The 24461-nt window shown below is 39.5% G+C and overlaps 1 protein-coding gene across 10 annotated transcripts in view; it reads left to right on the top strand.

Moving 5' to 3' along the window:
* COL4A4 (collagen type IV alpha 4 chain) overlaps positions 1-24461 on the top strand; it is a 151344-nt gene that overhangs the window by 3274 nt on the left and 123609 nt on the right. For all 10 annotated transcript variants that reach the window (XM_006047128.4, XM_006047131.4, XM_044937900.2 and 7 more), the window contains 2 exons: positions 14149-14319; positions 16078-16120. In XM_006047128.4, coding sequence (XP_006047190.3) covers positions 14264-14319; positions 16078-16120 — 99 coding nt within the window. In that variant the 5' untranslated portion in view covers positions 14149-14263. The remainder of the gene's footprint in view (positions 1-14148; positions 14320-16077; positions 16121-24461) is intronic.

The following is a 24461-nucleotide window of genomic DNA, read 5'->3' as shown; positions in this document are numbered from 1 at the left end:
TCTCTCTTCTTTCAAGAACCTTCTGTTTTAAACACTCGAAAACAATTAGACACAGGTTCTTTCACAGTCTCAATTCAGTTCAGTTCAGTCACTCAGTTGTGTTTGACTCTTTGCGACCCTGTGGACCCCAGGCTTCCCTGTCCATTGCCAACTCCTGAGCTTACTCAAACTCATGTCCATAGAGTCAGTGATGCCATCCAACCATCTCATCCTCTATCATCCCCTTCTCCGCCTGCCTTCAATCTTTCCCAGCATCAGGGTCTTTTCCAGTGAGTCAATTCTTCGCATCAGGTGGCCAAAGTATTGGAGTTTCAGTTTCAGCATTAGTCCTTCCAATGAATATTCAGGACTGATTTCCCTTAGGATTGATTGGTTTGATCTCCTTGCAGTCCAAGTGACTCTCAAAAGTCTTCTCCAGCACCGCAGTTCAAAAGCATCAATTCTTCAGTGCTCAGCTTTCTTTATAGTCCTACTCTCACATCCATACATACTGGAAAAACCATAGCTTTGACTAAACAGACCTTTGTTGGCAAAGTAATGTCTCTGTTTTTTAATATGATGTCTAGGTTGGTCATAACTTTTCTTCTAAGGAGTAAACATCTTTTAATTTCATGGCTGTAGTCATCATCTGAAGTCATTTTGGAGCCCAAGAAAATTAAGTCTGTCACTGTTTCCATTGTTCCCCTCTACTTGCCATGAAGTGATGGGACTGGATGCCATGATCTTAGTTTTCTGAATGTTGAGTTTTAAGCCAACTTTTTCACTCTCCTCTTTCACTTTCATCAGGAGGCTCGTCACAGTCTCAGAATTATTTTCAATTCATATCAGTTCTTGCCATTACATCTCCAAACTCTTTCTCTGCTTTTCTAAGATCATGGCCCTTCCCAGGGCCTGGACTTATCATCTGTGAACTATGGTAGCCTTCTAGCTGGTTCTCTGCAATGTTTGTCCTCTGAAATCCCTTCCATGTTACTGTCTGAATAAAAGCTCACTTTGGATCAGAAAGAACCAGTTACCTTGGGGGCATCTGCAAATAACCCCCAAACTTCTGAGGCTTCCAATAAGACTCTTCTTCTCCATTTATACATATTCTACATATTCTGGGGAAGGAAATGGCAACCCACTCCAGTATTCTTGCCTGGAGAATTCCAAGGACAGAGGAACCTGGCAGACTATAGTCCATGGGATCACAAAGAGTCGGACATGACTGAGTGACTCACACACACACACATTTTCTTCACAGGGTATAAGGAGGTGGGAAAGGGGTTGCGTGGATGGGGGTTCTGCTTATCAAAACCACTCAGGAACCTCCTGGAAATTCCCACTCAACCTGTTCTCTGATCTCCTCTGAAGAGGAAGAGAATTCAGCGAATCAAAAACTGCTCTAAAAGCTGCCAACTACCGTGACACTTGCTACATCTATTTCACATCTCATTGACCAAAGTGGTCACACTTCATTTTGAAAGTGATGAGGCAATAATCTCCCACATGCCTGAAAAAGCACTAGTAAAAGGTTTGGTGGATGTTAGTTACACTCCTCACATACATCGTGTAACTTGCTTTACTAAAGCTTCCAGAAGTTTCTCTTTTTCTTAACAGATTACTTCACCCTTCTTTGGGTAGAATAGAATGTTCCAAAACCAACTTTTGAAAAATCTTGTGTATCACTCATGTCTCAAGTTCACCATACACCCTTCTTTACCTTATGCCTTTGTACTTGCCATTCTTTCCACTTTCGATAACCACCCACCCTGCCCCCAACCCCCAACCTGGTGTCTGTCTGATGCAACCCTTACATTTTGAGATCTAGGTCAAAGGTCAAAGATCTTGGTCTCTGTGAAGACCTTTGTCCAGACCTTTATTATATAACACTGAAACAGAGTCATGCGTTTTACTTTTTTGTACTATGAGACCTTTGCGAGCATGAACAAAGATTTATTTTATTTTTAATATGGGAACAGTGGTATTTAAAAATAAATTTATTGAGGTATAATTTTCATACCAAAATCTGTACCTATTTAAAATACACAATTCAAGGAGTTTCACCAATGCATATGCCTTGTGAAATCAATAGCATGAATCTGGATACAGATCTCTTCAATCACTCCCCAAAGTTTCCTCCTGTCCCCTTTTAGTCCATCCATCTCTCCCCGTCCATTCCCAGGCAACCACAGATCTGCTTTCTGACTCTGTAGGTTGGTTGGCATTTTCTAGAATTTTATTTAAATAGAGTCATACAGTATGTACCATTTGGTATCTGGGTTCTTTGACTCAACAGAACAATACTGAGATGGATCCATGTTTTGTGTATCAGCAGTTTGTTCTACTCTGTAGCCGTGTAAAATTCCATTGTATGGACATCACTTTTTTAAAGATCCCTTTACCTGTTAGATTTTTAAATTGTTTCCAGTTTGGGAAATATGGCTACTATGGCTCTTTTTGTACTAGGCTTTGTGTGAACATATGTTTCCATTTCTCTTGAATAAATACCTAGGAGTGAATGGCTGGACCATACAGTAGGTATATGTTTAATTATGAAAGAGTTTTCTGAAGTAACTGTATCTTCATTCTCATCAGCAGTGTATGAGAGTTCTGGTTCCCCCGTATGTTTTTGGTGCCTACTTTTGGTGTTGCCAGCTTTAAAAGTGTTAACAATTCAAATGGTTACACAGTGGCAGTTAGTGCGCTTCTGTTTTCTCTAGTAACTAAAGATGTTGAACATCTTTTCAGGTACTTATTAACTGTTCAGAGAACTTTTGCAAAGAGTCTACTCAGATCTTTCCCCATTAAAAAAACTGGTTGTTACTCTTACTGTTGAGTTGCAATAGCTACTTATATATTCTGGATACAAGATCCTTGGCAGATGTATTTATTTTGAATATTTTTGCCCATTCTGTGGCTTTTCTTTTAAGTGTCACTGTCCATCTTGAAGTCCATTTTTAATATAGCCAGTCTACTTTCCTTGTGCTTACTGCTTGTGTGGTGAATCTTTTTCCACCTTTTCACTTGTAACCTATTTGCATCTTTTTATTTAAAGTATGTATTTTTTAGGTAGCGTATACTTGGGTTTTTTCTTTTTTCTGTTTTAAATTCAACGTTTTGCCTTTCAATTTTTAGTGCATTTTCACATAGTCGATGTAGTTATTTTTAGGTCTGTCATTGCTCTGTTTACTTTTAATCTGTCTAATCTGTTCTTTGTCCCCTTTCTTCTTCCTAGCATTCTTTTGTGTTAATCAAATATTTTTTAATGTTCCATTTAAATTTTTTCTACATCTAGTTATATCTGTCTGCGTTGTTGTTAGTGGTTACTTTAATGATTATCAGATCAGATCAGATCAGTTGCTCAGTCGTATCCGACTCTTTGCTAGCCCATGAATCGCAGCACGCCAGGCCTCCCTGTCCATCACCAACTCCCGGAGTTCACTCAGACTCACGGGCATCGAGTCAGTAATGCCATCCAGCCATCTCATCCTCTGTCGTCCCCTTCTCCTCTTGCCCCCAATCCCTCCCAGCATCAGAGTCTTTTCCAATGAGTCAACTCTTCGCATGAGGTGGCCAAAGTACTGGAGTTTCAGCCTTAGCATCATTCCTTCCAAAGAAATCCCAGGGCTGATCTCCTTCAGAATGGACTGGTTGGATCTCCTTGCAGTCCAAGGGACTCTCAAGAGTCTTCTCCAACACCACAGTTCAAAAGCATCAATTCTTCGGCGCTCAGCCTACTTCATAGTCCAACTCTCACATCCATACATGACCACAGGAAAAACCATAGCCTTGACTAGATGAACCTTTTTCAGCCAAGTAATATCTCTGCTTTTGAATATGCTATCTAGGTTGGTCACAACTTTCCTTCCAAGGAGTAAGCGTCTTTTAATTTCATGGCTGCAGTCACCATCTGCAGTGATTTTGGAGCCCAGAAAAATAAAGTCTGACACTGTTTCCACTGTTTCCCCATCTATTTCCCATGAAGTGATGGGACCGGATGCCATGATCTTCGTTTTCTGAATGTTGAGCTTTAAGCCAACTTTTTCACTCTCCACTTTCACTTTCATCAAGAGGCTTTTGAGTTCCTCTTCACTTTCTGCCATAAGGGTGGTGTCATCTGCATATCTGAGGTTATTGATATTTCTCCCGGCAATCTTGATTCCAGCTTGTGTTTCTTCCAGTCCAGCATTTCTCATGATGTACTCTGCATATAAGTTAAATAAACAGGGTGACAATATACAGCCTTGACGAACTCCTTTTCCTATTTGGAACCAGTCTGTTGTTCCATGTCCAGTTCTAACTGTTGCTTCCTGACCTGCATACAAATTTCTCAAGAGGCAGATCAGGTAGTCTGGTATTCCCATCTCTTTCAGAATTTTCCACAGTTTATTGTGATCCATACGTCAAAGGCTTTGGCATAGTCAATAAAGCAGAAATAGATGTTTTTCTGGAACTCTCTTGCCTTTTCCATGATCCAGCGGATGTTGGCAATTTGATTTCTGATTCCTCTGCCTTTTCTAAAACCAGCTTGAACATCAGGAAGTTCACGGTTCACATATTGCTGAAGCCTGGCTTGGAGAATTTTGAGCATGACTTTACTAGTGTGTGAGATGAGTGCAATTGTGCGGTAGTTTGAGCATTCTTTGGCATTGCCTTTCTTTGGGATTGGAATGAAAACTGACCTTTTCCAGTCCTGTGGCCACTGCTGAGTTTTCCAAATTTGCTGGCATATTGAGTGCAGCACTTTCACAGCATCATCTTTCAGGATTTGGAATAGCTTAACTGGAATTCCATCACCTCCACTAGCTTTGTTCGTAGTGATGCTTTCTAAGGCCCACTTGACTTCACATTCCAGGATGTTTGGTTCTAGGTCAGTAATCACATCATCGTGATTATCTGGGTCGTGAAGATCTTTTTTGTACAGTTCTTCTGTGTATTCTTGCCATCTCTTCTTAATATCTTCTGCTTCTGTTAGGTCCAGACCATTTCTGTCCTCTATCGAGCCCATCTTTGCATGAAATGTTCCTTTGGTATCTCTGATTTTCTTGAAGAGATCCCTAGTCTTTCCTATTCTGTTGTTTTCCTCTATTTCTTTGCATTGATCACTGAAGAAGGCTTTCTTATCTCTTCTTGCTATTCTTTGGAACTCTGCATTCAGATGTTTATATCTTTCCTTTTCTCCTTTGCTTTTCGCTTCTCTTCTTTTCGCAGCTATTTGTAAGGCCTCCCCAGACAGCCATTTTGCTTTTTTGCATTTCTTTTCCTTGGGGATGGTCTTGATCCCTGTCTCCTGTACAATGTCACGAACCTCATTCCATAGTTCATCAGGCACTCTATCTATCAGATCTAGGCCCTTAAATCTATTTCTCACTTCCACTGTATGATTATAGTATGCATCTTTAACTTTTCCCAATCTACTTAAAAGTAATATTGCATATTTGAGCTCAGTTGAGTTCAAATTGAGTTCAATATTCAGTAAATTCAAAACCCAATTTACCGAATATTAAATTCAGCTAAATTGATTTCACTCTTGTATCCACAGTGCTTAGCATGGCATTTGATAGAAACTGGAAAATTGACAGATACTGCTATGATAGATATTTCTTGAGTGAATAATAATCATAGGTGTTTTTATGTCTTATTAAAGGTATATAGATATGATTAAAATTTTGTTTTGGTTAATGTCAGGCTAATTAGTAGAAAAATCACTTTAAAATGTTATTACATATTTAGTGGACTTGCATTTACAAACCCTGTAATTTTCACGTGTAGTGAAGATTCTATGTATTATTTTATTTTGTTTCTGTAGCTCAGTTGTTAAAGAATCCACTTGTGATGCAGGAGACCCTGGTTCAATTCCTGGGTCGGAAAGATCTGCTAGAGAAAGGATAGGCTACCCACTCCAGTATTCTGGCCTGGAGAATACTACGGACTATATAGGCCGTGGGGTCACAAAAAGTTGGACACGACTGAGCAACTTTAAAGAAAACAACTGTTTAAAATTTTAATTGTAAAAATTTAATATAGATCTCTTCTTACCATTGATTTTTGAATTAAAAAAAACCACCTCATCTTCAAAGTTTAGGGGAGAAGCAATCACTTTAATAATGGAATTTCTTATGGTTTTGTGAAACTTCCAAGCATTGGTTGTCTTGACAACTCTGCCCATGTGACATCACATCCAATACACAGCACACTGTCTTGGCTTTGCTCAGTTGTTTTCCGATGTGTAAAGCTGACGCTGAAACACTGAATGTTTGGTCTGCAGCAGAATAGGAAATGGCACAGCTCTGAAGCCCAGGGGTGAGGAATGGAGTCTTTTATAAGGTTCCCGAGTGGCAGACGCATTTCTAAAGGAGTCTAGTTCCAGGTCTTGTCCTCTAGGGAAGCACCTGCTAAGGGGACCCAGTCTCTAGAACCAGCTCCTGCCTGAAGGAAGGCAGACAGAGGTGGACAGAAGGCAGGATGCAGACACAAGGAAAAGGAGATGGTTAAGCTCTCCTTAGAAGAGCTATGACCAACCTAGACAGCATATTAAAAAGCAGAGACATTACTTTGCCAACAAAGGTCCGTCTAGTCAAAGCTATGGTTTTTCCAGTAGTCATGTGTGGATATGAGGGTTGGACCATAAAGAAAGCTGATTGCTGAATAATTGAAGCTTTTGAACTGTGGTGTTGGAGAAGACTCTTGACAGTCCTTCACATAGCAAGGAGAGCCAACCAGTTAATCCTGAAGGAAATCAGTCCTGAATATTCATTGGAAGGACTGATGCTGAAGCTGAAGCTCCAATCCTTTGGCTACCCGATGCGAAGAAAAGACCCTGATGCTTGTAAAGATTGAAGGTGGGAGGAGAAGGGGATGATAGAGGGTGAGATGGTTGGATGACATCACTGACTCAGTGGAGTGAGCATGAGTTTGAGTAAGCTCCGGGAGTTGGTGATGGACAGGGAAGCCTGGCATGCTGCAGTTCACGGGGTTGCAGAGTCAGACACAACTGAGTGGCTGAACTGAACTTAACTGAGGCTCTCCTTAGAAAGGGCCCATGTGTGTGCTTGGTCACTCAGTCATGTCCAACTCTTTGCAGTCCCATGGACTATAGTCCACCAGGCTTCTGTGTCTGTGAAATTCTCCAGGCAAGAATACTGGAGTGGATTGCCATTTCCTCCTCCCAGGGTATCTTCCCAACCCAGGGATTGAACCTGTGTCTCCTACATTGGCAGGTGGATTCTTTACCACTGAGGCACCTGGAAAGCCCAGAAAGGGCCAAGACTCATATGAATACAATGTTCCTTCCCTGCCAAAACAAAGCTTTCCTCCTATTTTGAAACCAACTGCATGCTTGTTTCAGTATTTCTGTTTAACCTTAAAAGTTCATTTGGAAACTTCTGTGAAATCTCTCTCTCTCTCTTTTCTTTTGCTTACATAGCTGCCTGAAATGCTTTAACTTTCCTATAGTCTAGTTAGAAATAGTGCCTTGAAGATAGCCAACTGTCCTGTAGAAATTTCTAGAGGTGAAATTCCAAACATGAAGACCTTCACAGGAGAACTCTCTTTTTCTAGGATTCACAGAAAACTAAATGTCTATGTATCACAGTGCATCACTGCATTTACATGTGAATCTTCCTGCTACTATTATATTGAAGGCCAAAGTTGTTCTTTCCAGAGATGCATTTCCTGAAATGTGCCCAGGAATTTTCATGAACTTTGAAACTGTGTCGTGTAGTGGTTAATAAGGAAAGCTTTAGCGTTTGAGCCCTGGAAATGTCTCTTACTAACTGTGATGGTGGTGGTTTAGTCACTAAGTTGTGTCTGACTCTTGCGACCCCATTGACTGTAGCCCACCAGGCTCCTCTGTCCATAGGATTCTCCAGGCAAGAAAACTGGAGTGAGTTGCCATTTCCTTTGCCAGGGGATATTCCCGACCCAGGAATCAAACCTGGGTCTCCTGCATTGCAGGCAGACTCTTCACCGACTGAACTATGAGGGAAGCCAACTACTAACTGTAGTTACTTGTAGAAGGACATTGTTGTGTAACTTACCTTTTAGGGTTATTGTGAAGATTGAAGATTGGTGTTAAACGTTCAGCACAGGATGTAGCATATAAGGAACCGACGGACAATGCTGCTTATTATAATTTCTTATGGTGGGGAAGATGTTGACAATGATGAGGAAGAGGAGGAGGAGGAGGAAGGGCGTGGGGTTAGAGCAGCAGCAGTTGTGGTAGCAGCAGAAGCCTCTCTCATTGATAAAAACAAATGCTGACTTTTTCACAAGTGTCCTCTCAGAGTCCACTTACGTTAACTCCAATTCTGACCAGACTTGCCCCTGTATACCTGCTTCTGTGCTCACTGAGGAGTCATCCCTCTCATTGACTTCTCCCGATGTTTACAAGGTCCTTTAAGAGAGACTGTCACTGCTTATTTCTCCTCATTTCTCCAGATCTTCCTTCATTCCCAGATCAAGTATTGCCTCCCTCCTGAGGTCTGCCAGGCTTGCCCCAGTTCCCAGTTTTCTAACCCTTCTCTCATTTATTGGGAGCTCATTTTGCCTGCATGACAAATTAGGAAGGATGGAAGTAGACACATATTGAGCACCAGCACATGCCAGGGAACTTCGCTCATGGTTCAGCAGTAAAGAATTTGCCTGCCAATGCAGGAGACACAAGAGAAGGAAATGGCAACCCACTCCAGTATTCTTGCCTGGGAAATCCCATGGACAGAGAAGCCTAGCAGTCTACAGTCCATGGGGTCTCAAAAGAGTCAGACACGACTTAGCGACTAAACAACAAGAACAACATGCCAGGGACTGTGCTAGGCATGCATTTTGACTCGTATAGTTCTCTCCAGCATTAATTTTACATACTGAGAAATGAAGAGCTCAGAGTGGTACAGATTTGCTCAGGGTTATACTGGTAAGTGATCAAGATCTGAACACAAGTCTTTCTACCTCTTAGAGTCCTGCTTTCAATCCCTCACATGAGATCACCAGGTACCAGGAGAAGGTAGCCAGTCTTTAGGGAGGAGGGAAGAAGTCCTCAAAGGTGAATGCCAGTCTTTCAGTACATTTGGTTGCAGATGGGCACTTCTCAGTGGGCAGTGGGATTTGCTTACACCAAAGGCAGCTCTCAGAAATCTGAAACCTTAACTTGGAAGTAAAGGGCACATCCAGTTTTGAAAATCAGTTGTACTTTTGTGGAACAGTGTCCCCTCTGTGTGTTTCCCACCTATGACAGTCTTATGATTGTTGTCAAATGTTCTGTTGATACTGGGGGGAGACCTCATGGACAAAAATGATAATAAAAGCTTGTATTGGCAGAATTATAGATTAGCTGAGATATGGCCCATTCGGCCCTGGACTAGCAAACTCAACTCCAGGGTCACCTGAGGACTGTACAAAGACTCTCAAACAATTCAGTTGAATCTGGAAGGAAGGCAAGGTGGGGGCGGGCTTGACCACAATCCAACAACCGTCTGGTCCTGTTGGAATGTAGAGATATTCTCAAGAATTTACTTGAGTCCTTCTCAAAATTTTTCCCCAGTTCCTTCTCAGGGAACATGATGCTCCAGCCACATTCAGGTAGTCCGTGGACCACATGGGTTTGTGACTTGCTTTAAAAACCTTTGTGATGGTTGATGGGATTGTTTTCACTAAAAAGCTCTCATCAACCTGGAGGCTTTGAAAGTCTGCAGCTAGAGGCAACCCAAAGATATGGGATTTTAGAAAGTAATCAACCTGGATGTTGGGGAAAGTTCAGGTGATCCCTTAACAGGAAAGGTATAAGCCTCAGAGGAGATATCCAGCCCCAAGCATGCCATTCTTTTTCTGGGAGTATTTTTCTAACCCCCCACCCCCGACCCCAGGCCCCTTGATTGTTTCTCTACAAAAGCTTAGCCTTTAGGAATTCTACTTTGGAAAGATGAACGTATATAGAAATACGTGTTCAGACCATCCAAAAAAGTTAGCCTTGGAGAGAGAGTCTTCAGATAGCTCAGTGTCAGAAAGTCAAAGGAAAGAACATGTAGTTATTGAGTTAATAGAAAATGATTTCCCTGAAAGGGCAAATATTGTTCGAGAGAGCTCGAAGACTTAATGTTCCTTGAGAAAAAAAAAAAAAAGACATTGTATCTCTGCTACCTTTTGTGGCTAGAAGATTCCAGTCCTCAGTTGCCTATTTATCTGGTCCTCCCCTGCCCCTCTCCCTGCCCGCCACAACCATGCCTAGCCCCTGGTGGATGAGAACTCCAGCAGGATGTATTTGTATTCAAGATTAGGTTGCAGAGAAAACAAATTCTCCGGGGTACCGAGAATGGCTTGGAGGCGCTCAGATCCTGTTCCCAGACCTTTGGAAAGCGCTGGACAGGCTCTTAAGGAGTCCCAGGGAAATTGGAGTCCAGGCATTTTCATAAAGAAGTGTGGGGGCGGTGGGGGGGGGGTGCAGAAATCCCAGAGAGTTGAAGGAAGAGAACACCATGATATCTGATGAATATACATGCTAGAAATTACTGATAGAAATATACTGCTGGGCAAGAGCCTATTACAGACTGGATTAATGCACGAAATGGATGTCAAAGGCCCAGGGAACATATGTTCAGCTTCCCTATTGGGGGTGGGTGGCCCCGGATGGCCTCCCGAGGTGTGTCGCATGCAGCCTTGGGACCAGCTGCAGCGAGGGCAGTGCTTTTTATCAGACTCGGCCGCCCAGGTCAGTTTGCTCATGAAAAGGGAGTTGAGCACAAGACTGCATCAAGAACTGGGGGGGTGGGGGAGGGCTCTCAGGAATGAGCTGGTTTTCCTCCTTTCTTGAGACTATCTGTCTGTCTTTGTTTTTGCATTTTCTTGGAAACAACTTTGTCTGATTATGCAGCTTATCTGTCTCTTCTAAATGCAGACTTGCACTTGACCTTGACTTGTCGCAGTTTTCTAACGCCCAGCTGTACTTGCGGATGTACTGGACGTATCCTTCTTCCCTCATCTCCCTTTCTTTTCTCGGTGTCCTCATTTCAACTCTCCAAGAGGACTGGTTCAGACGATGTTTTTGTACCATCCTCTGGCCTAGAGTTCTGTGTCACTAAGCCAAGCTCCGGGTTGGGTCAGGTGGTTATCCTTAACCTTTCCATGTGCCTGGGAGATGGAATCAGGTGACGGAAACCTGGTTATCCCCTCAATTAAGAGCCAAAGATGGGGCCTGAGGTGGAGGGCTCCAGTATAGCCCTCCATAGCACTTAACCCTCCCTGCTTGAGAATAACGGTTGGCAGAATAAAGCATACCCTTTGAAAGGTACAGAACTTTTGCAAAAGTTTCCTAGGTAGACAGTCTCCCAAAGCTGTTGTTTGCATATGTTTTAGTGGCATAGCACTTGAATTGTTTATACCTTCTTCTTTTTTAAAAACAAACTTCAATAGAAACACACTGCCTTGGCCTCTCCCATGTGATGACAGCCTTTTATTTATGAGAAATTTTATTCAGTGTCATCAAAAGCATGGTTGAGACAAAAAGTTTTGTGCTCTTAACCCAGGTGGTTGCAGCAAAGGAAATATTTGTAGATTGCTGTGGATTGTTGTAGACTGTGTGACAACCTTTGGGGAACTGTAGAGTCCAGTACACACCATCGTTCATGGTGTCCAGCTGACAGCCAGCTGGGCCTCTGCTTAGTTGTGACTTGGGAGCAGCACTCTAGCCAGGAGAGTGGTTCTAAAGTCTCTGTGACTCCTCTGGGGCTTTGTTTTCAGGCTAGACAGATGCGTGAGATGAGCACATAGTCATCTGAGGCTTGCTCCGGGTAAAACTGTGAACAAAACTGTTTTACCTTTGGCAGCTCGTTTACTTAGTAACTAAACAACAACAACAACAGACATGCTTATTTTTTTGGATGAATTATATGCTGCTGCTGCTGCTAAGTCACATCAGTCGTGTTCGACTCTGTGCGACCCCATAGATGGCAGCCCATTAGGCTTCCCCATCCCTGGGATTCTCCAGGCAAGAACACTGGAGTGGGTTGCCATTTCCTTCTCCAAAGCATGAAAGTGAAAAGTGAAAGTGAAGTCGTTCAATCGTGTCCGACTCCTAGCGACCCCATGGACTGCAGCGCACCAGGCTCCTCCATCCATGGGATTTTCCAGGAAAGAGTACTGGAGTGGGGTGCCATTGCCTTCTCTGGAATATATGCTACTAATAACCATAATAATGTCAACCCAGGAGGAAAAAATTTTTTAAGACTCAGAAATTTATGATCATAAATGAAAATATTGAATTTATATACATATTTTTGTTGCAGAGAAGTATAGTGGAGTGATTAATATGATTTTCAAGTATAAAATTATATTGCACCAGGATAGAAATGGGGGAGGGATACACTTTATCACATTATGTGGGCAGACTAATTGCATGATGTATCTATTTTGGGATTAAAAAGCAAATACCTCTGGTGTTCTTTAATTTTTGACTGTGTTTCCTATTTGTCTGAAATATCAAATACAGTTTGAATGTTTCAAGCCAATTTATGTATTCCTCTTAAAACAGTAATTTGTTTTATTGAGACATGCTTCTAGAAGGCAAATAGAAAACTACATCAATGATTTCCCATTCCTAAATGGGAAAAGATCTAGTCACTCAAAATGATTCTGTTTCTACTTGGTTTTGAAATTATCATGGAACATCATTCTAATGCTTACTTGGAAAACTAGTCTCTCATAAATATAACATTGATTGAGTTTATCTAGATTTTATCTAGAAATTTAAAATTAAGTTGTAACATTCTACATTCCCATTTCCTTCTCTGTACTTAATTCTGACAGGTACAGGTCTTTAGAGAAGCCAAAGTTTTAAAGATGAGACATTTCAAATTCTTTGAGCCAAAGAGAGCTTTTTTCAAAGTATATGGTACTTGGAGTCAAGATATTTTTTCTTTTTTAAAATTGAGATGTTTCAAAAATAAAACACACCATTTTCACTCTTTTAAAGTTTATAATTCAGTGGTTTTTAGTGTACTTATAATATTGTGCAACCATTACCCTATCTAAATCCATAACACATTACCCTCCAGAAAACTCCATACCTCCCATTCGCCCCTCCTCCAACCTTTGATAATTACTAATCTATTAATATTTTCTGTCTCTATGGATATGCCTATTCCAACATTTCACACACATGGAATTATACAGGACGTGATTTCTTTCACTTGGCATCGCATTTTCAAGGTTCCTCTATGTTGTAGCACTCATTGGTACTTCATTCTTTCCTATGGTCAAATATTCCATTGTGCGACTTCCCTGGTGGCTCAGTGGTAGAGAATCTGCTTGCATGCAGGAGACAAGGGTTCAATCCCTGGGTTGGGAAGATCCCCTGGGAAGGAAACAGCTACCCACTGCAGTGCCCTTGCCTGGGAAATCCCATGGACAGGGGAGCCTGGAGGGCTACAGTGCATGGGGTCTCAAAAGAGCTGGACACGACTTAGTGAGTAAACAACAACAACAACAAGTATTTCACTGTGCAGATGTAGCACGTGCTGCTTAGTCATCAACTGAAATGAGTCGTTCCCATTTTTGGCCATTACAAATAATTCTGCTGTAAATATTCATGTACAAGTTTACATATGAACGTATTTTGTCAGTTCTCTTGCGTGTATACCTAGGAATGAAATATGCTATGTCATATGGTAACTCTGTGTTTAACTTTTTGATGACCTGCCAAAATGTGGTACCATTTTACATAAAACATGTTTATATGTCTTTGCTCTTTGTAGGCAAAATGTACATTTCTATACTAGGGGATTCCTTTTTAGTTTTAAAAATTAAAAAAAAAGCACTTGAGTGAATTTTAGCTTGAATTTTTAAGAGAAAAGACTAAATAGAAGAAAATTTCATGTAACAAAATGAAACAATAATTTTTGTTAAAGTTTTATCTTTTACATATATACATACGTATATCTTTTCATGTTTGAAAAATGTATTTATGAATAAAGGATTTGGTATTTTTATTTCTAAGAATTAAAAATTGATATATATTCAGTTTACTCATCACTAAGGAAAGAGTGTTATGTCAAAACAGTGTTGAAGTTCCCCTTTAGAAAATATTTCCATCACTAACTCTGAATAATGAAAGTAATTATTTTCGATGTGGTAATGCATACCGTGTTTTAAACGATATTTTATATTTGCCATACACAGACTTTAAACCCAGGACACAGAACCTCAGTTATAGATGAGAGTCTTCTGGAAGAGAAGGGAAGACTGGCAGCGTTTTTGTTGAGCGCCAAGACTCGAACATGAAGTAATTTTGCACATGGCACTGGTAAGGTGTCCTTTCAGGTGCAACAAGCTCTTGGCCACCAATTCCTGGTGAGTGTCCTCAAGTACGATCACTGGCTTTTATTTGGGAATTTCTCCCCAGTGTTGGTTTTATAGGTATAAATTATCTGAGTGTCAAAAAACCAAAGTATTCCAGAAATCTATAAATTTTACCCACTGCCATTCCATTAAACAGCATTTTTCTTATTAAGCAATAATTCTCTCTACTCTTCCAGAATTGCAGTCACATAGTCACCCAGTGGGAGAATGTACAAGGCCACAGATTCTTGCTCTCCTATTCACTGGGTTTGAATAGCAAAAGCCTTCTCGTGTCCAGAGCTGCAGGGTCCCTATAACTAGCAGTTATAGCAGTTAGGACAATGCACTGCATGAGTGTGGTAGGCAGAATGATGACCCCCCAAAGCTGTCCACGCCCTAAGCCCTTGAACCTCTGAATGTGTTCTGTTACGTGGCAAGGGAGAATTATGGTTATAGATGAAATTAAGGTTGCTCATCAGCTGACTGTGCAATGGGGAAGTTATCCTGGATTATCTGAGGGACCCTGTATAATCACAAGGGTCCCCCAGCCCACTCAGCTGCAGTGTCCCCTTTTGGCTTCCCTGGTGGCTCAGGTGGTAAAGAATCCGCCTGCAATGCAGGAGACTCGTGTTCTATCCCTGATCGGGAAGATCCCCTGGAGAAAGAAATGGCAACCTACTCCAATACTCTTGCCTGGAAAATCCCATGGACATGAAGAGCCTCGCAGGCTACAGTCCGTGGGGTCGCAAAGAGTCGGGCACAATTGAGGGACTAAAGCACTGCAAGTGAAGGAGGGAGGCAGAAGATTGAGAGTCGAGAAGGAGATGTGATGATGCAAGCAGAGGTCAGAGAGATGTAGCGGGAGAGAGACTTGACTGGTCACTGCTGGCTTTGAAGGTAGAAGGGACCACAAGCCAAGGAATGCAGGCAGCCTTTAGAATCCAGAAAAAGCAAGGAATCCGAGTGTCCCTTGGAGCCTTCAAAAGAGACACAGCCCTGCCAACATCTTGATTTTTTTTTTTTTTTTTTTCCGCCAGTGAGACCTATTTTAGACTTCTGGCCTCTAGAATGATAAGAAAATGAATTTTTGTTGTTTTATGTCACCAAGTTTGTGGTCATGTGCTACAGCAGCAGCAGCAAACTATTAATAGAATGAGATTGTTCAAAGTGACTACAAAAATATTGGGAGTTATGACAGGGAAATGTTAAATAGTGAAAAATATGGAAAATTTTGAAGCTGATGAACATGTATTGATGGGCAATGAAGGAAGAGAGGGTGATGGGAAGGAGGCTTTTTCCATACTGTTTCCCAAATCATCTCCTCAGCCCAGTTAGGTTTCTTCCATTCTCTCTCCTTCTGGTTGTTCCCACTTAACAGCATCCAGAATACCTTAATCTTTGCAGTAGTTCCTGGGCAAAGCTGCTTGCTTCCTGCTCTCCTCTAGTTTTTATTCTGAGAGTCATCTCCCTTCACGTATCCATCCATCCAGGTCTCACCTTCCCAGTGTCCCTATGGTACCCAGCACAGTGAGGGCCATATTAAAGGGTGTGCATACTTCTTGATTGATTAAAAAGAGGAAATATGGTGATGCTATCTGGAGAGAGGGTAACATTTATCTGGTCACTGATGACCATCAGTTGGTGATAGTAGCCTATTAGAAACTTTAAAAAAAACCTTTCTGGAGTTAATTCCTATGTCCTTTTGCTTTTTAGTTTGTTTTGCACAAAACCTGACAGTTTAAATTAATCTGCATTTTTGTTTTCTTATAGGTCACTCATACTTATTCTGTTTTCTGTACAATATGCATATGGGGTAAGTCCATTAATGAGCTCTGATTCCATGTTGAAAATTTACTTTACTGAATGCATTACTTTTATTATACTGTCTTAAACCATTTTTTTAAATTGAAGTATAGTTAATTTACAATGTTGTGTTAGTTTCAGAGCTAAAAGAAAAATGATTCAGTTATATATCTCTATCTATCTGCCTCTTGATTCTTCTCTATTATAGGTTATCACAAGATATTGAATATAGTTCCCTGTGGTATACAGTAAAATCTTATTGTTTATATTAGGTATAATGATGTGTTTATGTTAATCCCAAACTTCTAATTTATCTCCCCCACACCTTTGGTAACCATAAGTTTGCTTTCTATGTCTCTGAGTCTATTTCTGTTTTGTAAATACGTTCATTAGTATCATTTTTTTAGATTCCACATGTGACTGAGATCATATGGTATCTTTCTCTGTCTGACTTACTTAGCTTCACTTACTTCATCGATAATCTCTATCCATGTTGCTGCAAATGGCATTATTTCATTCTTTTATATGGCTGAGTAGTATTCCATTATGTATATGTATATATACACACATTTCATTATATATATGTGTATATATATATATGCATATAATATCACATCTTCTTTATCCATTCATCTGCTGATGGACATTTAGGTTGATTCCATGTCTTGGCTATCATAAACAGAGCTGCTGTGAATATTTTGTTGCATTTGCCTTTTTGAATTAGAGTTTTCTTTGGATATATGCCCAGGATTGGGGTTGCAGGATCACACAGTAACTCTATTTTCAGCTTTTTAGGGACTTCTATATTGTTATTCATACTGCCTACACCAATTTGCATTCCCAACAGCAATATAGGAAGATTCCCATTTCTCCACACACTCTCCAGCATCTATTATTTGTAGAGTTTTTGATGATGGCCATTCTGACTGGTGTGAGGTGATACCTTATTGTAGTTTTGATTTGCATTTCTCTAATGATTAGTGATATTGAGCATCTTTTCATATGCATGTTGGCCACTTGTGTATCTTCTTTGTAGAAATGTCTGTTTAGGTCTTCTACCCATTTTTTATTTGGTTGTTAGCGTTTGTTTTTGGTTTTTGCTTTTTTTTTTTTTTGTATTAAGCTGTATGAGCTCTTTGTCTATTTTGGAAATTAATCCCTTATTGGTAGCATCATTTGTAAATATTTTCTCCCAGCCAGTAGGTTGTTTTTTTCAATTTGTTTATGGTTTCCTTTGATGTGTAAAATATTTTAAGTTTAAATAGGTCCCATTTGTTTATTTTGGTTTTTATTTCCATTACTCTAGGATACGGATCCAAGAAAATTTTGCTGCAACTCATGTCAAAGAGAGTTCTGCCTATATTTTCGTCCAGGAGTTTTATACTATCCTGTCTTTTAGGTCAATAATCTGTTTTGAGTTTATTTTTGTACATGGTATTAGGGAATGTTCTCAATTCATTCTTTTACATGTAGCTGTCCAGTTTTCCCAGTAACACTTATTGAAGAGATTCTCTTTTCTATATTGTGTATTCTCGTTGTAGATTAATTGACCATAAGTTCATGATTGTATTTCTGAACTTTCTATCCTGTTCCTTTGATGTATATGTCTGCTTTTGTGCCAGTGCCATACTGTTTTGATTATTGTCACTTTGTAGTATAACCTGAATTCAGGGAGAATGATTCCTCCAGTCTGTTCTTCTCAAGACTGTTTTGGCTATTCGGGGTTTTATGTGTTTCCATACAAATTAAAAAAAAATGTTTGTTCTAGTTCTGTGAAAAAATACCGTTGATAATTTGATAGGGATTGCACTGAATCTGTAGATTGCCTTGATTAGTGTGGTTCTTTTAACAGTATTGATGCTTGCAATCCAAGAACATAATATATCTTTCCATCTATTTGTGTTGTCTTTGATTTCTTTCATCAGTGTCTTATAGTTTTCAGAGTACAGGTTTTTTGCCTTTTCAGGTAGGTTTATTCCTGGGCACTTTATTCTTTTTGATACGATGGTAAGTGGGATTATTTCCTTAATTTATCTTTCTGATATTTTGTTGTTAATGTATGGAGATGCAAGAGATTTTTCTCTGTGTTGATTTTTATCCTATAACTTTACTAAATTCATAGTTTTTTGGTGACATCTTTAGGATTTTCTATGCATAGTATCATGTCATATGCAAACAGTGACAGTTTTATTTCTTCTTTTCCAATTTGGATTCTTTTTATTTCTTTTTCTTTTCTGATTCCTGTGACAGGACTTTCAAAACTGTATTAGGTGTAAGTGGCAAGCATGGGCATGCTTGTCTTGTTCCTGATATTAGAGGAAATATTTTCAGGTTTTCACCATTGAGTATGATGTTAGCTTTGGGTTTGTCATGAAGTGAAGTCATTCAGTCATGTCCGACTCTTTGCGACGCCATGGACTGTAGCCTACCACGCTCCTCTGTCCATGGGATTTTCCAGGCAAGAGTACTGGAGTGGGTTGCCATTGCCTTTGGGCTACAATCGCCTGCCTTTCATTGAATTATTTACATTTTCATTCCAAGGCAGCCCAACGAGGGAAGGAAGGGAGAGAGGGACATATTCAGTTGTATCTCCTCACCAGTATAGCCCCTTTTATGAAGTATGTTCCCTTTATGCCCACTTTTTGGAGAGTTTTTTTTTTTTTTTAGCTCATAAGTGGATGATGAATTTTATCAAAAGCTTTTTCTACATCTATTGAGATAATCATATGATTTTTATTCTTCAATATGTAAATGGGGTTTATCACGTTGGTTGATTTGCAGGCAGATTTTGAAAAAATCTTTGCATTCCTTGGATAAATAAATCCCACTTGATCATGATGTGTAAGCCTTTTAATATATTGTTGGAGTTGGTTTGCTGGTATTTTGTTGAGAATTTTGCATCTATGTTCATTAGAGATATTGGCCTATAATTTAATTTTTTGTGATATCTTCATCTGGTTTAGATATCAGGGTGATGGTGGCCTTATAGAATGAGTTCAGAAGTGTTTCCTCCTCTGTAATGTTTTGGGATAGTTTCAGAAGGATAGGTGTCATCTCTTCTCTGAATGTTTGGTAGAATTTCCCTGTGAAGCCATCTGGTTGTGGACTTTTTGTTTGTTGAGATTATTTTAGTCACAGATTCAATTTTAGTACATGTAATTGATCTTTCATATTTTCTATTTCTTCCTGGTTCAGTCTTGGGAGATTGTACCTTTCTAAGAATTTATCCATTTCTTCCAAGTTGCCCAATTTATTGGCCTGTAGTAGACTTTTATGATCCTTTGTTCGTGTGTCAGTTGTGACTTCTTTTTCATTTTTAATTTTACTGATTTGAGCCCTCTCCTTTTTTTCTCGATGAGTCTGGCTAAAGGTTTCTCAATTTTGTTTACATTTTCAAAGAACCAGTTTTCAGTTTCATTGATCTTTTCTATTGTTTTCTTGTCTCTATTTCATTTATTTCAGTTTTGATCTTTACGTTTCTTTCCTTCAGCTACCTTTGGGTTTTGTTTGTTGTTCTTTCTTTATTATACTTTTAAACAAGTCACTCTCTGGGGATTTTTTTCTCATTTGTAAAAAGGAAGTGTTGGATTAAGTGGGCTGTGAGATTTCTTTTATATCCTACCATCAAGACATACAAAATTGCCTAGGTATTAGACATTTCTTTGTTTTATAACAGAACTATTTTTTCAAAACTTTTTTCAGAGGGCAGAAGGAAGCAGCTGGGCCATTACAAGATTAAATCAAGAAGTATAAAATTAAATTTGAACATTTTAACTCAGGAGAAGGATAAGCCTCGAACATTCTGTTCTGTTCCTCTCTAGAGAATCTAAGTGATTATACCCAACTTCAGACACTTCTAGGAAATCCTTTTGGAGGCAATCTGTATTCAGGTTGATCTTGAGACAGTCAGACTGGTTTAAATCACGCTAATAAATACATCTCTGTCTATCCATCCTGTAGCTTGGACCTATCCAGTCCAGCTTCTGTGATTCAAGTTATCATAGGTCTTTTCAAAGTGAATCAAAATAGAGAGTTGCCATTCATTCTCCTTTCTCTTTTAGTCAGGACCAGAAAGCACATGCATTAAAGAATAGGATGCCCTGGGTTCCTCTGCCAGTGATTCATCTCATAACCTATTCAAGACTCAGTTTTCTCCTATGGGAAGTGGACTTGATAAAACCTGCCCAGCTTAGTTCACAGGCATTTCAGAGCATCACCTCAAATAATGAACCGAAACACACTGAAATATATGTTTGTGGATTATTTGTCCTCTTACCTGACTTTTTAAAGTTTCTTTTGTATTATGTTCTTTTTTTCTATTATAAAAGTCTATAGAGTGCTAAATTGTACGTCCTTCACTTCTTTATGTTTCGTATGAGTGCATATAACACCCGAACAAAGATTATTCTATCTTGGCTCTTCCTGCCAGCTTCTGGTGTGCAGAGATTCTAGAGATTTCCCCAGAGCGAGACTGTACTGTAGATGGATTTTAAAGATAGAGATATAAATTGATAAAATCTCCGTGGGAAGTCAATTTGGCATCATCTATCAGGATTTTAAATGCATGTGCCTATTGACATAGCAATTTCCCTATTTGAAATTTATCGTATATATTTATTCTGACGTGGATGAATATATATGCACAAGAATATTAGTTTAAAGGTAGCATTCAGAAGCCAGAGGGGAGATAATTAAACGTCCTTTAATAAGGACTAGCTAAATAAGTTATAATATTGAGTTGGCCAAAAAGTCCATTTGGGTTTTTCTGTAAGATGTTATAGAGAAACCCAAGCGAACTTTTTGGCCAACCCAATACTTTGTTTAATGGGTAGCCATATGCAGTAATTCGGAATGACTTTGAAGACATAAGTGAGAAAAGCAAGGTAGAAAGAAATATACCTTTTGCATAAAAGCAAAACAAGGACAAAATCACCAAAAGTGTGTGTGTGTGTGTGTTTGGTCATTGTGTATTAATATGCTCATAAATTCCCAGACATGGAGTTGAGGTGAGCAGTTATCTTTAGGAGAAGGAACTGGGGACCAGAGTTAGAAGAGAAAATTTCTTTTTCCATTACACTGTTTTGAACTGATTGAATTATCATGTACATATGTTATTTGTTTAAAAAAAAAAAACCCATAAAAGCACAAATGCAGGACAGATCATTAATCTAGAAATTAGTAAAATGTTTTCTTGAACTTTCTATGCAACAAATATTTGTTTAAAATATCTGGGATAAAACAGATAGTGAGTTTTATTTTTTCTCTTTGAAGAGCAATGTTGGTTTTTGAGAATGCTAGTATATTCCCAGAGAATGTGGTTTGTATTTTGAATGTTGACTTGTCTGAGATACTGTCTTTATCTCTTTTTAATGGGGTTATACAATCTGGTTCTGAGGTACAGTTTCTTCCTTTATAGATGCCTCCCTCCTTTAAAGTGATGTTTGTTGGGATATGTCTGATGTAGAAGAACTTTGTAGGGACTAAAATTGCCTCTTGCTTTTTTCTTTTATTGGTCCAAGTTGAAGTTTTATATGTGTTTCTTTATTAGAATTCTACTAATCTACTTTAAACTGATTCTTCTCTGAAATGTAATTTTGCTACAAACATCTCCGTAATATTAGCGTAATAAAGTTTAAAAAATAACAAACTTGCCTCTATTATCAAACCATCTAATCAACTGACCTTCTTTTTTCTCTGGTTGTTTTGGTATTTCACCGAACACATCCCAACCTTAAATGAACCCAAATGTTCAGAATAGTTATTTTAAGTGCTTTCATGCTGTCCTGACCCGGCCCTGAGCATTTGATTTTTTTTTTTTTACCTTATCAGGGTTTTGAACTTAACATTTCTGCATTCATAGATAACAGTGTTACCCAAAGCTCAAGAGGTATATGTTTCTGAAACTTCAATTACATTTTTTAACTTAAATTATCTAATTCCTTAGCTCTTGTCAAGATTCAAATTTTTATGTATTTTTCAATGACCCATAAGAGTTATGTTTATAAAAATATATTTTAATTAATGATTAATCAAAATATTTTATTGTTTCTGAGCATATTTTTCAAGAAAAAAGAGGTCTTAATCGTATGATTGAAAAGAAAAATATGCCACTTAGACTCCTTGCCCTCACATCACATATACATATACACTTGTGTATGTATATGGGACTGTATACTTTTGTACATGTATATGTAATGAAGGGGATATGTATACATTTGTGCATTTCATACATATACCTGTATACTCATGTATGTTTTACATAAGTGTGTTTGTATATTTATGTATAGTATATTTATGTATATACATATCTTCTATCTGAACTGTGCATATTGCTGTGCAGAATCTTTTAAGCTTAATTAGGTCCCCAAGAGAAAAACAAGTTTTGTATATTAATGCATATATGTGGAATCTAGAGAAGTGGTACAGATAAACCTAGTTCCAGGGCAGGAATAGAGATGCAGACATAGAGAAGAGACACATAGACACAGGGGAGGGGATAAATTGGAGATTGAGATTGACAAATGTGCACTGTCATATATAAAACAGATAGCTAGTGGGAACCTGCTACATAGCACAAGGAGCTCAGCTGGGTGCTCTGTGGTGACCTGGAGGGGGCGGGAATGGGAAGAGGCCGTGGGAAAGCCACAGGAAGGGGATGTATGTATACATATAGCTGATTCATTGCAAGGACTGATGCCGAAGCTGAAGCTCCAGTACTTTGGCTACCTGATGCGAAGAACTGACTCATTGGAAAAGACTGGGAAAGATTGAGGCCAGGAGGAGAAGGGGACTACAGAGGATGAGATGGTTGGAGGGCATCACTGACTCAGTGGAGTGAGCATGAGTTTGAGCAAGCTCCGGGAGTTGCAGATGGACAGGGAATCCTGGTGTGCTGCAGTCCATGGGGTCGCAAAGAGTCGGACATTACTGAGCTACTGAACTGACTTATAGCTGATTCACTTTGTCATACAGCAGAAACTAACACAACATCATTGTAAAGCAAATATACCCCAATTTTAAAAAAGAGAACAGTACGTACTGGTTCAGTTGTGTGGTGTTTCCTCATTATGTGTTGGTCTAAAGGCTAAAGTTTACACTGTTGTTAGTTTTAAAAGATCTATTAATTATAGAAGTGTGTGGCCCTATCTGGGGCTTCCCAGATGGCACGAGTGATAAAGAACCCACCTGCCAATGCAGGAGATGCAAGAGACACAGGTTCAGTCCCTGGGTCAGGAAGATCCCCTGGAGGAGGGCATGGCAACCCATTCCAGTATTCTTCCCATGGACAGAGGAGCCTGGTGGGCTACAGCCCATCAAAGAGTTGGACACAACTGAAGCGACTTATCAGGATGCACGTGGTCCTGTCCGTACCCTCAGTTCCCAGCACCGAGAGCTGATGAACCACCTCTTCCCTCTCAACATGCAGCCCTGACCACCATGAACGAATCAATGCTCAGTGTGTTTTCACTGCAGGAATGCCATTCTGGCTGTCATTAAGGATCTCCTATGGACACCATTCCTATGACTCTACTTTTTATTTATTTATTTATTTATTTTTTAAACTTTACATAATTGTATTAGTTTTGCCAAATATCAAAATGAATCCGCCACAGGTATACATGTGTTCCCCATCCTGAACCCTCCTCCCTCCTCCCTCCCCATTCCATCCCTCTGGGTCGTAAGTGACTGAAGACACACCATGTACATAATGAGGGTTTGTGATTCTTCCTATAGGTGTGTGTGTGTGTGTGTGTGTGTGTGTAGGATGGGTTAGAGTTAAGAAAATATGTGATCATGTTGTAATTTAACTTTCTAAAGAGCGTGGTAGAAAAGCTAGCTAGAAGTGGGGAAAAGGAGCAAATTACTCAAGTTCAGAAGCTTTCGGTTTGAGAGACATGTCAGAGGAGCCGTCTTGGGGTGTCAGCAAGCTGTAGGAGGAAGAGTCGTAATTCAAGCGCAAGACTATGAGAGCAGTGCTGACCCACGAGGGCCTCCCTGGGGGACGCACGCCCTAGCTGATCCCGGAGGTGCAGGAAGAGAGTCTTGGAAGAAAAGTCACTCTTATAATTTAAATTAGACACCGTGGTGTACGTGCGGTTTTCCCAGCTACATAGTTAACATTCTGAAATTGTTCACAACTTGGTAAACAAACTCTTACCGAGAGAGACAAATCATAGAAGTTTCTGGTTAAACATAAATGACTTCAAAGGAGGTCTTTTAAAAAAAAATCCTAGTTCATGTAAACTTTTATTCTGCTCACATAATCAACTCTTTACAAAAAATTTTTAATTAATTATTTTTGAGTATAGTTGCTTTGCAATGTTTTATTAGTTTCTGCTGTACAGCAAAGT

This window comes from Bubalus bubalis, chromosome 2, assembly GCF_019923935.1.
Source record: "Bubalus bubalis isolate 160015118507 breed Murrah chromosome 2, NDDB_SH_1, whole genome shotgun sequence".
NCBI lineage: Eukaryota > Metazoa > Chordata > Mammalia > Artiodactyla > Bovidae > Bubalus > Bubalus bubalis.
The sequence above is the reverse complement of the archived record's forward strand: the minus strand, read 5'-3'. Positions and strand labels throughout refer to the sequence as shown.